At 39.9% G+C, this 14,913-nt stretch overlaps 1 protein-coding gene and 1 non-coding gene across 2 annotated transcripts; both read left to right on the forward strand.

Annotated features, from left to right (window-relative positions):
- Positions 1-4,300: 4,300 nt before the first annotated feature.
- Positions 4,301-4,407, forward strand: LOC120281622. Its single transcript, XR_005542744.1, has one exon. It is a non-coding gene; the product is annotated as a small nucleolar RNA R71 (small nucleolar RNA).
- A 9,624-nt stretch (positions 4,408-14,031) lies between these two features.
- Positions 14,032-14,682, forward strand: LOC120272916 (uncharacterized mitochondrial protein AtMg00810-like). Its single transcript, XM_039279589.1, has one exon. It carries the CDS (start codon positions 14,032-14,034, stop codon positions 14,680-14,682), a length of 651 nt encoding a protein of 216 aa, XP_039135523.1.
- The last annotated feature ends 231 nt before the right edge of the window (positions 14,683-14,913 follow it).

Here is a 14,913-nt window from a genome sequence, read left to right on the forward strand (position 1 = left end):
GCAGAAAGGTTTTGAGTTACTAAGAGAAAAAGAAGGGAGAAAATGGGGTCACCTTGACAAATTCCTCTAGAGCTAGAACACTAGGGAGAAGGTTGGCCATTTATGAGGAATGAGAAAGAGCCTGAAGAAAGACAGGATTCAATCTAAGAAATCCAAATGACCGGAAAGCTTTAAGCCAAATAGAAATCAAAGGATCCATGGAAAAAAAGTCTTCAGCTTCAACCTTAGTGATTTCAAACTCCAAGTTTTTTTTAACTCCTTATCAATGGAACAAGGCCCTGAAATTCTCCAATGAATAAAGTTATTTTTGAAAAGAGAAATAGCATGTGAGAAAGCATGTAAAGGGAAAGCAGAGGAGGAAGAATTCCAAGCACGCAAAATACTCGAATGACAACCCTCATATTTTGTTTTTATTGTGAGAAAAAGAGAGAGTAGAGAGTAAAAGGGGCATGATCCAAACATGATCTCGGAAGATGGCAGTTGGTGAAAGAGGTAAAGCTAGAGATCTACTCATGATTTGCTAGGAAGCGATCCAGATGGGATGACAACCCATTCCAGTTTTACCATTACACCAAGTATAAGAAGATCCAACAAAACCCAGGTCAAGAATATGGTTAGAATTTATAAAATCTAAAAAAGAATTTAATTTACAAATATAAGAATGGAAAGAACCTTCCTTGAGTTCATTAGCTGATGTTATAGCATTAAAGTCCCCCATGAAAAGCCACAGAAGATTTAACGAGCTCATTCCTGTGAGGGTTCTCTAGAGAAACCTCTAAGTAGTAAGAACTTGGGAGTTATAGATGATCATAAGGATCCAAGAGACACCCCTTGGGAAATAACCAGGTTTAAGGATCCAAGTAATACCTTGTGCAAAAGCCCAAGGATCATATTCCACGGGCCTAAGGAGCTCCTATTACTCCTCCATTACTTACTTTCTAACCTTACAATTTAAGCATGGTATACAACTCTATACGTTCAAGAATGTAAATAAAACACAAGTCTAGAAATTCCAAGGCAAGCAAGAAAAGCACAAGAGAAATGATGATAAGAATAGGCCTAGAGATGAGGATTCCCAAGAGGGGTCATCATGATGTATGGATGCATAAGAATAAAATAGCAAGGGTGATTTAGACCGACGGATCTCAACAATAGTTCAACCCCAATTTCTCGGCGGTTAAACCCTAATCCCGTACAAATGATGATAAGGATCTCTCCCTAATCATGTTCTTATGATTGCATTAAGTACATGGAGATCACGCAATAAGGACACACTTAACCTAAGTTTATCCTCATGGCTCAGAGGGGCTACCTACATTCTATTTCTCGATATGTTGGTCAAAGAATACCCCTTTTAGCTCATTAAAGATCTAGTACACCCGAGTAGGTCACGTCTACATGTATAACTCAAACAAGAACTAAGGATTTCTCCAATTAATAGTTCTAGGCATGACACATAATGAGCCAAATCATAAATCACACAAATGCATTCCAAATAAAAGTGTAGCATCCAAAATACATGAAGAACCCCGCAAGGTTCACCTACATCCGATGGCCTTGGGGGTCTAGTGTGCCATCATACAAACAAACATATCAATCTCAACAAAAACAAGAAGTAAATGCATAAATGACACTCCCTAGTCCGATTGATGAAGAAGAAAAATAATGCCGGCCGAATGACGCTTCTTCTAGCCCAAGGAAAGCCGAATGCTCATCCTCCTTTGATGATGAAGCTCTCTCCTTGAAGTTCAAGCTCTTGATCTCTCCAAGCCTCAAGCCGTACGGAGTAGTGTAAAAGTTCTGGAATTTTTATACGACCTCAATGAGCAGCTCATTGAGGTCGTTTGGCTTTAAAAACATGTTTTAAGGTTTTGTTTGCTACTCCAAACACATGGGCATGGCTACAAAGTATTCTAAAATCATCTCCAACATGAAATAATGGTTTAAAACTTCGATTTAATGGATGTAATGATAACCCAAACAAGTGCTACTCCACAATAAAAACAAGTAAACAACCACAATGACAATGATCATGATGAATAAAATAATGAGTGCATGGACTTATTTAAATTAACAACTCTAACAAAATACAAAAAATGACAAGAACATGAACACAAAGAACACACAAACATGAAAATAAACCCCTGAATGCTTGGGTTGCCTCCCAAGAAACGCTTGCTTAACGTCACGAGCCTGACGTACCTTGTCACTTACCTTATGGGGGTTCGAATAATTTGAAATTTCCCCCGGTCATCTTCAAATTGTTGTTTCTTCTTCCCGGTATATTCAAGGACATCAATGAATGAATTTCACATTTTTCATGAACAAAGGGAGATGAAGATTGTACCTTTTTTTCTTGAGGTGTTTGATGAGAATGAGTAGTACCTTTCTTCTTCTTTCCCCGAACCTTCCTCCAAATTTTTTCAACATTGAATCTTTCTTTTCTTTTTCTTTGGCATTAGTACACATAACCTTCTCCTCTGGTTTCTTCAAATTAGAACTTGGAAGAGGGGAGTGAGGTTCTTCTTGATCTTCATTTCCTAGCTCTTCCAAAAATTCATCCAATGGGTTTAATGATAGCACCTCCTGCGCACAACAAGAAATCAAAAGTTCAGTTTCATCAACAAAATAAAGTGTATCATCATGGTCCAATGAGTGTTTCATGGCCGCAGGTCGAGTATAAACTGCTTCTTCCTCTCCAACCCCTAGAGTTAATTTTCCTACTTTAAGGTCGATTAGGGCACCTGAGGTAGTAAGGAATGACCGGCCAAGAATTAAGGGTGTCTCGATGTCTTCATCAATATCCATGATGACAAAATCCACAGGAAACATAAATTTGTCCACCCGGACAATCACATCTTCTGCAATCCCATGAGACTTCCTTGTTGATCGATCCGCCAATTGTAAAATCATTCTCGTGGGTCTGATCTCATCAAGACCAAGCTTCACATACATGGTATAGGACATAACATTAATGCTTGCCCCTGAGTCCGCAAGTGTGTTTTCTTAAACTCTACCCTCAAGTACACATGGAATTATGAAGCTTTCCGGATCCTTTAATTTTTGTGGGAGCCTTTTCTTCAAGATGGTCGAGCAATTTCCCGTGAGTGCAACTGTGCCCTCTTCTTCCAACTTTCTTTTGTTTGTTAGCAATTCTTTCAAAAACTTGGCATACTTGGGCATTTGAGTTAAAGCTTCCACTATCGGGATGTTTATGTGGAGTTGCTTGAAGATGTTGATAAATTTTCTGAATTGAGCATCTTCCTTATCTTGCTTCAATCTAGCCGGATAGGGAATTGGAGGTTTGTATTTAGATGGCTTTGATGAACCCATTTGTGGAATTTCCTTATCTTCACTTTGCTTGCTTTTCTTGATAACTTTCTCCATTATGTTATGGTTTTCCACTTCGGCTACCCTAGTCTCCTACACACTTGGGCCAACTCCAACCCTTGTCTCAACTTGTTTCCCACTTCTAAGAGCGATGGCCTTCAAATGGTCTCTTGGGTTCTCTTCAGTGTTGCTAGGAAGATTGCCTGAAGGTCGCTCAGAATTTTCCTTGGCAAGTTGCCCCACATGATGCTCAAGAGATTGTACAGAATCTTGGAGGTTCCGCAAAATTGAGCCTATCTCATTGAACTGTCCGACGTGTTGAGCAAGCTGAGCATTCACCTTACTGAACTAAGTATCCATACTTCTAGTTATGCTGTTGAACCTTGATTCAGTGTTAATCATGAACTTGGCAAGTACATCTTCAGTAGTGAATCTCTTCTCCAGTAAAGGTTATTGCATTTGAGAACCTTGTGGAGGCGGTGCAGCTTTTTGTTGTTGCCCCTGATTCCGTGAAAAGTTTGGGTGGTTGTACTTCCATCCTGGATTATAAGTCGAGCTGTAAGGATTCCCTTGTGGCCTTTGCCCTCCGATATAGTCAACACTCTCAATTGGGGCAACGGAGGAGCTAGCAATAGGACAATGGGCGACTCCATGCCCTCCACCATAAGTGCTACAACTCATCACCAACTCTGACTTCGAGCTACTACCCATGAGCATATCTAGCTTCTGAGACAACACATCAACCTTTCCGGCAAGTGCATCATTAGCACTGACTTCATAAACTCCGGCCCCCTTTTGTGGTGCACCTCTTGAGGCCCAATAAGACTCATTACTTGCCATTGATTCAAGTAGTTGCTCGGCTTCATCTGGGTACTTGTTGCTAAGAGATCCACCCATTACGACATCAATTAATTGACGAGTTGCATAGTTCAACCCGTTATAGATGATCTGAAGCCGCATCCAAGAAGCAAAGCCATGATGGGGGCATCTTTGAAGAAGGTATGTGAATCTCTCATAAGCTTCAAATAGTGTCTCCGACTCTCCTTGTTTGAATGCCGAAATTTCTTGCCTTAGCTTCGCCGCTTTGCTAGGAGATAAATACCTTCCCAAAACAATTTCCACCATATCTTTCCATGTTTTGATCGATCCCGGCGGTAAGGATGTGAGCCACCGGTATGCTCCATTTCTCAAACTAAAAGGGAATAGTCGTAGCCGGATCGTATCGTCAGTCACCCCATTTATCTTGAAAGTAGAACAGATTTGAAGGAAACGGGAAAGATGATCATGGGCATCTTCATTTGCAAGACCATTAAATTGGACTAAATTTTAGACCATGCCGATGGTGCTTGCCTTGATCTCAAAATTCTTTGTGGCGATGGATGACGCTTGCACACTAAATTCTTCACCCGTGAATTGTGGCCTTTCATATTCGAATAAAGTACGTCTTTCTTCGGCCATGATTACAAATTCTGTATCCTCGATTTCAATGTTTTTTTCACTAATGCTTTCACCAACTTCTCTAAGTCTTCGATCCAAGGTTCTCTCAATTTCACTGTCTGGTGCAACTAAATTTAATGGATTCATATGTGTCATGGACAGTACCTTGCAAGGTCAATAAAGATAAAGGAAGTTAAGCTCAAAAAGAAATAAAGCAAATGAAAAGAAGAAAAAAAAAGAAAAGAAAAATGGTTGAAGCAATACGCCAGACGTTTCCTAGAATTCCTTAAAGTCCTCGGCAACGGCACCAAAAACTTGATTGTTGCTTTCCTGCAAGTGTACAGGGTCGCCAAGTAATACCTTTTGCAAAAGCCCAAGGATCGTAGTCCACGGGGCTAAGGAGCTCCTATTACTCCTCCATCATTTACTTTCTAACCTTACAATTTAAGCATGGTATACAACTCTAATACGTTCAAGAATGTAAATAAACCACAAGTCTAGCAATTCCAAGGCAAGCAAGAAAATCACAAGAGCAATGATGATAAGAATAGGCCTAGGGATGAGGATTCCCAAGAGGGGTCATCATGATGTATGGATGTATAAGAATAAAATAGCAAGGATGATTTAGACGGATGGACCTCAACAATAGTTCAACCATAATTTCTTGGCAGTTAAACCCTAATCCAGTACAAATGATGATAAGAATCTCTCCCTAATCATATTCTTATGATTGCATTAAGTACATGGAGATTAAGCAATAAGGATGCACTTAATCTAAGTTTATCCTCATGGCTCGGAGGGGCTACCTACATTCAATTTCTCGGTATGTTGGCCAAAGAAGACCACTTTTAGCTCATTAAAAATCTAGTACACCCGAGTAGGTCACGTCTACATGTACAACTCAAACAAGAACTAAGGATTTCTCCAATTAATAGTTCTAGGCATGAAACATAATGAGCCAAATCATAAATCACACCGATGCATTCCAAATAAAAGTGTAGCATCCAAAATACATGAAGAACCCCCCAAGGTTCATACAAACAAACATATCAATCTCAAAAAAAACAAGTAAATTCATAAATGACACTCCCTAGTCCGAAAGATGAAGAAGAAGAACAATGCCGGCCAAATGACGCTTCGTCTAGCCCATGGAAAGCCGAATGCGCCTCCTCCTTTGATGATGAAGCTCTCCCCTTTAAGTTCAAGCTCTTGATCTCTCCAAGCCTCAAGCCAAAACACTCCCAAGAATGATGTCTTCAATCTTCTTTTCCAACCAAGTAATGGCTGCCAAGAACTCCTCTTCCAAAGTCTCTAAAAAATCTCCCAAAAAGTAACTCATATATCACTCATCATCCCTTTAAATCGGCCTCTACATGAGTGGTATACCAGCTCAATGAGGACCTCATTGTGGTGGTATACCGGCTGAATGAGGACCTTATTGAGGCAGTTTGGGGTAGGCAAAGTATACAAGGCTTCTCAAAACAGTATCTATACTGGCTCAATGAGCACCTCATTGAGCCAGTATGCCTTCAAGCATGTCCTCTTCAATGGCTACAGTAATCATCCTGGGCTCCATCCCGAGCAGCATTGAGGCTGTATGCCATGATTCGATTCCTGACTTGAAAACTCTCATGGTGCTACAGTGGCAGCTACAGTGATCTTGTTGCATTGTTGATGCTACAGTACTCCAGCTACAGTGCTTTGCTGTAGTGAATACGCTACAGCCACAACCTGGTTTTCTCCTCTTTATCGCCAAATTGTATCTTCGTGTCCTCTGTGGTGTTTCCATGCCCTGTAAAGCAAATAACATACGATTAAGCACAAAACGAGCATCAATTCTTATAAAAATAGATGCTAGAGACAACAAATACATATACTAAAATACATATATTTAGACACTTATCAGTGATGTTGCCAATATTTCAATTCCACAGGGCAATAATTCCACCAGAATATCCAAGAGCAGGGATAGCCTTCCAGTTCCAGTTTCTGGTGAACTTGTGGCAAAAATAGTGAGTTCTATCAGTATCAGACTTAGTTTCAACAAGGCAGATAATCGAAGAAGAAGAATGACAAAGTAGTTTTTTAACACGGTCAAAAATACTAGTGTTTGAGATCCCTCTACAGTTCTTGCAAAGAATCTTGATATTATTCATGCAAAAATGAAGAAAAGAGAGGGTTTAGGGGGGTGGCATTTGCTGCCCTTTCTTTGAACAAGATCCATTTTTGCTGGGAGCACGCCTTGCTATAGCCTCTAGTTTGATGTCCTTCTGATAGGTTGCAAGAAGCATTTCATCATCCGGCATAGCCAAATCACCAAATTTCACAGAACTCATTTGGGAGATTGACTCATCTGAGTTCTTCATGATGAGATCAGAGGGCGAGGTGGGTTGGAGAGCGACTTTAAGTTTTAAACAAGAGAGAAATGGTCTCCCTCAAAAACAGAATGAGTTAGGACTAAAGAGTCAAGGAGTGGTTAGGTTTGAACATTGGGATGGGATGCTTCTCCGATCTCCGTGCAAAGAGAGAAAGAAAGCATAGAACTTTTCCCAATGTCAAAAGAAACAACTACTTTAGGGTTTGAAGAAGGGTAAGGGAAGTGCTTTTCGGATGTTGCAACATCAACAGTAACATTGGGAGAAGGAATAGTATCATTCGGTGCCTCCACAGGAGATTTCCCTTTAATGTTTCTCTCGGGAGCTGAAAAGTTAGCAAAAACAACAAATAGATTTACATTGAGATTAGAATTATGAAGAGTATGACTATTTACAGGATAGGACAAGCTAGAGCCTCATCTTGTCCTATTTCCCCTGGCAGTGAAAGTATCTTAGAGTCTGTCCACGTGTCTGTTTGATTGGCAAGCAAGTGGCCAAGCGTTCGGATTCTCTCCCAAGTTGACACCATGTTGAACAGGGTTAGAAAAGCAGGCTCTACTCTAGCCACGACCAAGGCTGCGGTGGCTACATTTCCGGGGTATCAACCAAGGGCCAAACTCAGAAAAAGCTTCTTTGTCAGGCAATTCACCGTCAAGACTCAAGAAGGTTTGTTCACTAGCCTTGCCTACAGGGGGTGTTGGATCCTCTACCATCATTTCATGTTCCAAAGGAACATAAGGCTGGTGAGGAGCAGGACCACTCTTGCAGCTGTTGATAAATGAACACTTAGACTCCCTATGGCCAACATGGCTACAATTATAACAGAAAACGGGGAGCTTTTCATAAAAAACAACAATGAAAATATGGCTATCGCCATAATGATCCCAAGTACCCTGCTGCAGGCGCTGACCCAAGTCCAATTCTAACCAAAGGCGAGCGTATTTGGTTCTCGAACGAGTGAGGGTAAGATCATCAACTTTAAGAACATTTCCAAATTGAGAGGCGATACTTCCAAGAAGTTCGGTCCCCCAAAGATCAATACGGGCATAATGAAATTGAATCCATACAGCTGCCGTTGAGAGTTTCTCAAAAACAGGCTGGAAGAACTATTTTCAAGAAGAGAGCTGCAAGATCCTGCCGTCAACAGAACAAGGAGCCTCCCAAATGAGTTCTGAATACATCTCAGGGTCTCACAATGGATGAAGTAGAAACCATTAGGGAGATCAGACACAATGAAATTTCCAAGACCACGCCAGACATCAGTAAGGGTGACTTTGGCTTGGTTGAGAGGTAACAATTTACCTAAAAATTTAGCTTAAAGAGAGGTTTGCATGCCATCTTTTGCTTGCTGGCATAATTCATAGTCAATGTTGACGCAACAGGATATGGAGTTCTTTAAATGGTCGAAATGTGATTTTTGAAGATGAAGTGGTTGTTCGTTGATGGAAAGCTGAGAGCTGGAACCAACCACATTGGCCAGGAGATCCCAGGTTTTTATTTGAGGGCTGCCGGAGCTCCGGTGGCTTTGGGGGGCCATAGGGCCCTTCCGGGAAAACGAGGACATAGCGATTTAGAGAGAGACAGAGTTCCTATTTTGTTATTTAGTTGATTTCTTACTTTCTTTACTCGATGAGGAGGATCATTCGTAATTAAGATTGTGCATTGGTTGAATTCGATTGATATTGATGGTTCAACTCTGGGTGGAAGGTAATATTTTGAGTTGTTCGAACATATGAACTTTTAAATATCTCAATATGGAAAACTTAAAGTAATGATGGACACTATGTTCTGCAGCTTTGTAACGAGCAGTGCACGATGGTTGGGTTGAATGCTTTATTAATGCATGTTTTTTATTTTTTATTTTTTATTTTTTATTTTTTGTGATTGTATTTAAATTAATACAAAGGTTAACAATTTTGCATTATGACAAATTGAAATTTGCATTCTCATGGGTAGTCTTACATTCATATTAGTTGGAGCTTTATTCTTGTTGTCACAGATGCTTGTTATATAGTACTGTAGTTGTTCGCAACAAAATTTAAATTGACATTCATGACGATTTGCCATAGATGCATTCGAAGCTTAAATTTATCTATTGTTCTTATGGCACAGGCGAAGATCATAAAGAAAATGTGAACTTAGTTATTACATCAATCAATTATTTACAATTTTTCTGATTCTTACAGGAAATAAAATTAGGAACTGATGTGAAACTTGTCAATGACATCTACCAAACTTGCTGCCTTTATTATTCATGGTATTTCATATAATATACTATATGAATTTCCATTTGTATCTATCATGATCAAAATAAATATTAGATAGCTTATTTTTTACTTGTAATGACAACAAAAATGTGATGGGAAGTTGGAATTGGCATCCCATCCAAATCTATGAAGCATGGATATAGGTACGGGAATATTACACGATACGATACCGACATGGCGACAAGGCAATTTCTGAAAATTAAGAACGCGGGTATGGTGGAACACGGCATAAAAAATATTATGTATATATATATATATAACGCTCTTTATAAATGTAAATAATTATATTTCATGTTTAAATATAAGTAATTTTTATAGTATCCTATAAAAAGTTGTTTTTTCACAAATATTTTTTTTTAATTTTTTTTATGGATGTGTTAATTATTTAAATATGTTTATTTTAAACCTTTAGTATTTTAACTAGATTATATTTTTAAAAATTATGATAAAATATTATGATAGAAAATTAAAATAAATATTTTAACCAAAATGATGGACTGTATTAACAATGGGTCCAAGTCAAGATTGCCATAGTTAATTTAGGTATTAATCCATCAAAAGCCTAAACATTAGGGGGTTAAATGTACAACTATAGTTAACCTGACAATGGCTTGAGATATATATTAACAATAAATTATAAAAATATAAATTATAGTAATAAATAATGGTATAATATAATAGAAAATATAATTATAATAATATAAAAATTTGTTATTTAAGTTTGATATTTTTAATTTAGAATATCTTCCTATAAATATTTATAAAGAGCGAGTTCAAGCGTCCAAACAAGTTTTCTTTAAAAAAAAAAAAAATCAACGGCCAAGATTAATTTCTAAATGATACCCTAGATCATAAACAACTTTAAAAAAATTAACGGCAAATTAACGGCTAAGATTGATTTCTAAATGAGACCTTATCTCAACAGGCATGACTAATTTCTAAATGAAACTCTAGATCTTAAAAGTCTCCTTGGACCCTTGCAGTCGCCTCGCGTACTTCTCTTCTTCTCTCCACCTCTCCAGCCCTCATCTCCTCCATAGGTAGGATCATTTCTTCTGAAACCCTAGCAACTGCCGCCTCCCTCATACGCATAGCGCATCTCTTCTTCTTCCAACCACTCCATCTCTCATCATCTCCATTTTATACTTCTACGATCCACATGCCGGGATCTCGACCCAATCCTCTGCATTGTGTGCAGATGTGTCGAGAGTTGTCGAGGCATATCCAGGGTGTTGGATACGGTGTCCGACCGTGTCCACGGCATATCCATGTCGGACACCAGCATCATACCGGTTCGCCTATCGTTTTGCCATGTCCATGCTTCATTGATTCAAACCCATTCAAAGCTGCATATAAACCTGTGTTCCATTCTTGTCAATGCTTATAGATGTTGATGTTAATGGTGACCGATGATTGGAGCGCATGACTGGAGATGAAGCGGCATGAGCATGGAGTTAGTGATGGCTGGCATCTCCAGTATAGTATGGCAAGGTGTGGACAGGCGCAAGTACAGTATGGTCATAGTAATGGGTCGAGTCAAAGTCTGGGAGACTGGAGAAGGTTGAATCAATGAGAGAAATGTGTTTTGATGCATGATATTATAATATAGTATCTATAAGGTCAGTGTTTAAGGTTATGGACCAATAGGTTTATAGTTAATAGTGTAGACTAACCAATGGGGTTAGTGTCAAAGATTGCGTTACTTTTTTACTTTACTTTATGAATATATAATGTTAGAAGAGCACTGAGCTCATTGGTTGCTGCATTCTCTTTTCCAGTCAAGTAAGGTTTCTCTTGTTTGACTAGTTCTCTGCTTTCGCCCTCATCTCTTCTCATTGTCTACTGAGTTGTTCACATGGTCACCGGAGTTCCGATCCTTAATAGTGTGGTATCAAAGATTATTACAATGGCAGCTGAAAGTCCGGTGAGTCTCTCGTAACTGTGTGTACTGGTGTTCAAAGGCGAGGAGTATGGTAGATGGAGTTTGAGAATGAAAACAGTTCTCAAGAACTCTGGGAGTTGGTTGAGAAAGGGATGGCAGAGGGAGAAGACAAAGTGAAGCAGAAGGAGAGTAAGAAAAAGGATGCAAAGCCCTGTGCCTCGTACAACCAGCGGTGGACGGGCTGATACTTGATCGGATAGCAGATGTAGATACAACACATGATGCATGGGAGATAGTGAAGACTTTATACCATGGGTCATCAAAGATAATGGCTATGAACTCTCAGATAGAGCTTCGAGACCCTGCAAATGGAGGACAGTGAGAATATTCAGAGCTATTGTTCGAGAGTACTTACCATAGCTAACCAGGTGAAGCGACTAGGACACAAGCTCTCGGAGGCTGATGTGGTGTCTAAAGTGCTGAAAAGCCTAGCACCGAAGTTTGATTATGTTACAATTGCACTAGAAGAGTCTTGAGATCTCTAAAAGCTCACTCTCGATGAGTTATGTGGGTCGCTCCAAGCCCATGAAATTAGAGTAAATCAATCCTCAGGAAAACCCAGTGAAAAGGCCTTGCATGTGAAAACTGAGAGTCAAATTTCTCAAAAGTCGGTCTGGTTGGTTGACTCAGAATGTTCAAACAACATGACGTGGTAGAAAAGTCTATTTACAAGCCTTGATGAATCCCAGAAGGTGACAGTTCGACTTGGTAATGACAAGGAAATGGTAATACAAGGAGTTGGGACAGTAGCTATTAGTATGGAAAGTGGAGAAGTGAAGCAGCTTCATGGAGTGCAACTAGTCCCGGGGCTCGCGCACAATTTGCTCAGCGTCGGACAGCTCCTCACCAAGGGGTATTCTATAATGTTTCAAGAAAACAAATGTATCAGTAGTGATGATCTCACGAAGAAGCAGATTGTTGTCAAACCAAGATCCAATAATAACATGTTTCCACTTGATCCGATGAGTGTTGAAAGGCTAAAAATTAGCGAAAGGAAAGGCCAAGATGCATCCCGAACTCGCATCATGCGTTTTGGGCACTTGAATTACAGGAGCTTGGAGTTTCTAGCACAGAGAAGGAGTGTTGTGGGGATGCCTAATGTGAAGACCCGGATCTCAATACGAGTAGTGTGCCATGTGTAAGCAAGCAAGGAGTGCATTTCCATCGTGGGAGATCCGGAGAGCAACAACATGCTTACAGCTTGGTTTATATGGATCTTTGTGGGTCGATGAACATAGCTTCAATGGGAGGTAATAGATACTTTCTTCTCCTCATTGATGATTTTAGTAGAAAATATTGGGTATATTTTTTAAAGAACAAAGGAGAGGCCATCAAACACTTCCAGATTTTTCACACTATGGTGGAACGGGAAAGAGGGAGGAAGCTAAAGATATTGAGAAGTGATCATGGGGTTGAGTTCATGTCTCATGTGTTTAATAGGTATTGTGATGAGTTGGGCATTAGAAGGGAGTTCTTAGCTCCCTATACACCACAACAGAATGGTGTAGTGGAGCACAAGAATAGAATAGTTGTAGAGAAGGCTCGCTGTTTACTCAAAGACAACAATCTTCCAACTGAGTTCTAGGCTGAGGCAATTGCAACCTTGGTGTACCTGATAAACCATTCACCAACTCATGTTTTAGGTGATAAAACACCCTATGATGTTTGCCATGGAGAAAAGTCAATAGTGAAACATCTTAGAGTATTTGGTAGTGTCACTTTCACTCTTATTCCATCACATAAACTACAAAAGCTAGATGATAAATCCGAAAGATGTGTATTTGCGGGCTATTGCCCCACGTCCAAAGCCAACAAACTCTTTAACCCTACTACATCCAAGATAATAGTAAGCAAGGATGTGATATTTCAAGAGAATTCTCAATGGAAAAGGAAAACATGTGAAGGTGGGCCAGTTATAACTCTTGAAGATTTATGTTCCTATGAAGATGAAGACAAAAAGAGTCCAAGTGAAGGAAGAATACAAGAAGAGGCAAGCGGGAGTGGAAGTCAATCAAGTGGTCACAGTTCATGTCCATAGGAGGAGTCCAACAATGAGTCCCCACCAAGGAAGACCAGGCTCTTGACTAATCTATAAAACTCTTGTACGTTTGCTCTTCATGTTGCTGATCCACAGGTGTACCAGGATGCTGTGAAGTGTGAAGAATGGAGGGAAGCTATGGAAGCGGAGTTGAAGGCAATACATAACAATGACACTCGAGATCTACATGAGCTACCTTCCCGAAGAAAGCAGTTGGTCTCAAGTGGGTGTATAAGACAAGTTTGGAGCAAATGGGGGAAATCCGGAAGCACAAGGGAAGGCTAGTGGCCAAAAGATATGTACAACAGTACGGGATAGATTATGAGGAGGTCTTCTCACCAATAGCAAGACTTGAGACAGTGAGGGATAATCCTAGCTATGGCGGCTGACAAGCTTGTTATCCAGCTTTTATCACTTTGACATGAGATCGGCGTTCCTCAATGGAGACATCATCGAGGAAGTCTATGTGGATCATCCCGAATGGTATGTCATCAGAGGGAAGGAACATTTGGTATATCATTTGAAGAAGGCGCTTTACGGTCTCAAACAAGCACCGAGAGCATGGTACAGCAAAATTTATGGGCATCTCGAGCAACTTTTGGCTATGTGAGGAACGAAACGTAACACTTTTGTATAGGGAAAATGGATGAAGATGGTAGCAAAGATTCTCATCAGGGCCTATACGTCGATGGTATGGTATATACCAGTGACTCGCAAGCATTAATTGATCAATTTCAAGGTGAAATGAAGAAGAAGTTTAATATGGCGGACTTGGGACTGATTAGATACTTTCTTGGGTTGGAGATACATCAGTCAATTGGAGGAGTATTCCTATCACAGACATGGTACATTGAAGATTTATTAAGAGAACTGAATATGAAGCAATATAGACATGCAGATACACCAATGGGGATTAATGAAAAATTTCTAGACGAAGATGAAGCTAAGTTTATTGATGCTAAGGTGTACAGGAGTTTGATTGGAAAACTTCTGTATGTTGTGCACACTAGACCCGATATATGCTATGCAGTGAATTTCCTCTCAAGATTCATGAGTAGACCAAATGTGAAGCATCTTTGTGCAGCTAAAAGGGTGGTAAAATATTTGGCTGGAACTCTGAAGCTTGGACTGTTCTATCCCAATAGAAGTGAAAAGTGTTTGGAGGGCTTTACGGATAGTGAGTGGGGTGGTTCTTTGAACAATCGAAAGAGCACCTCAGGTATGTTTTTCAGGCTCTGTTCCTGCGCAATCACCTGGGGATCAAAGAAGCAGGATGTTGTGGCACTATCATAAAAGGAGGCTGAGTATGTAGCTGCCACAATAGAAGCTTGCCAAATGGTGTGGTTGAGGAGAATACTGGGTGATTGTGGGAGGAGTCTTGACAAGGCATTAGTACTTTGGTGTGATAACCAGTCCACCATTGTTGTGGCAAAGAATCCGGTATATCACGGGAGGACCAAACACATCGACGTCAGATTTCATTATATTTGAAGCTTAATTACTGATGGCCTGATTGTTCTACAA

The sequence above is a fragment of the Dioscorea cayenensis genome, chromosome 2, assembly GCF_009730915.1.
Source record: "Dioscorea cayenensis subsp. rotundata cultivar TDr96_F1 chromosome 2, TDr96_F1_v2_PseudoChromosome.rev07_lg8_w22 25.fasta, whole genome shotgun sequence".
In the NCBI taxonomy this organism is placed as follows: Eukaryota; Viridiplantae; Streptophyta; class Magnoliopsida; order Dioscoreales; family Dioscoreaceae; genus Dioscorea; species Dioscorea cayenensis.

What these genes read in the sequence shown, in the direction of transcription:
- LOC120272916 (XM_039279589.1), top strand. Translation starts at nt 14,032, where the DNA reads ATGGATGAAGATGGTAGCAAAGATTCTCATCAGGGCCTATACGTCGAT.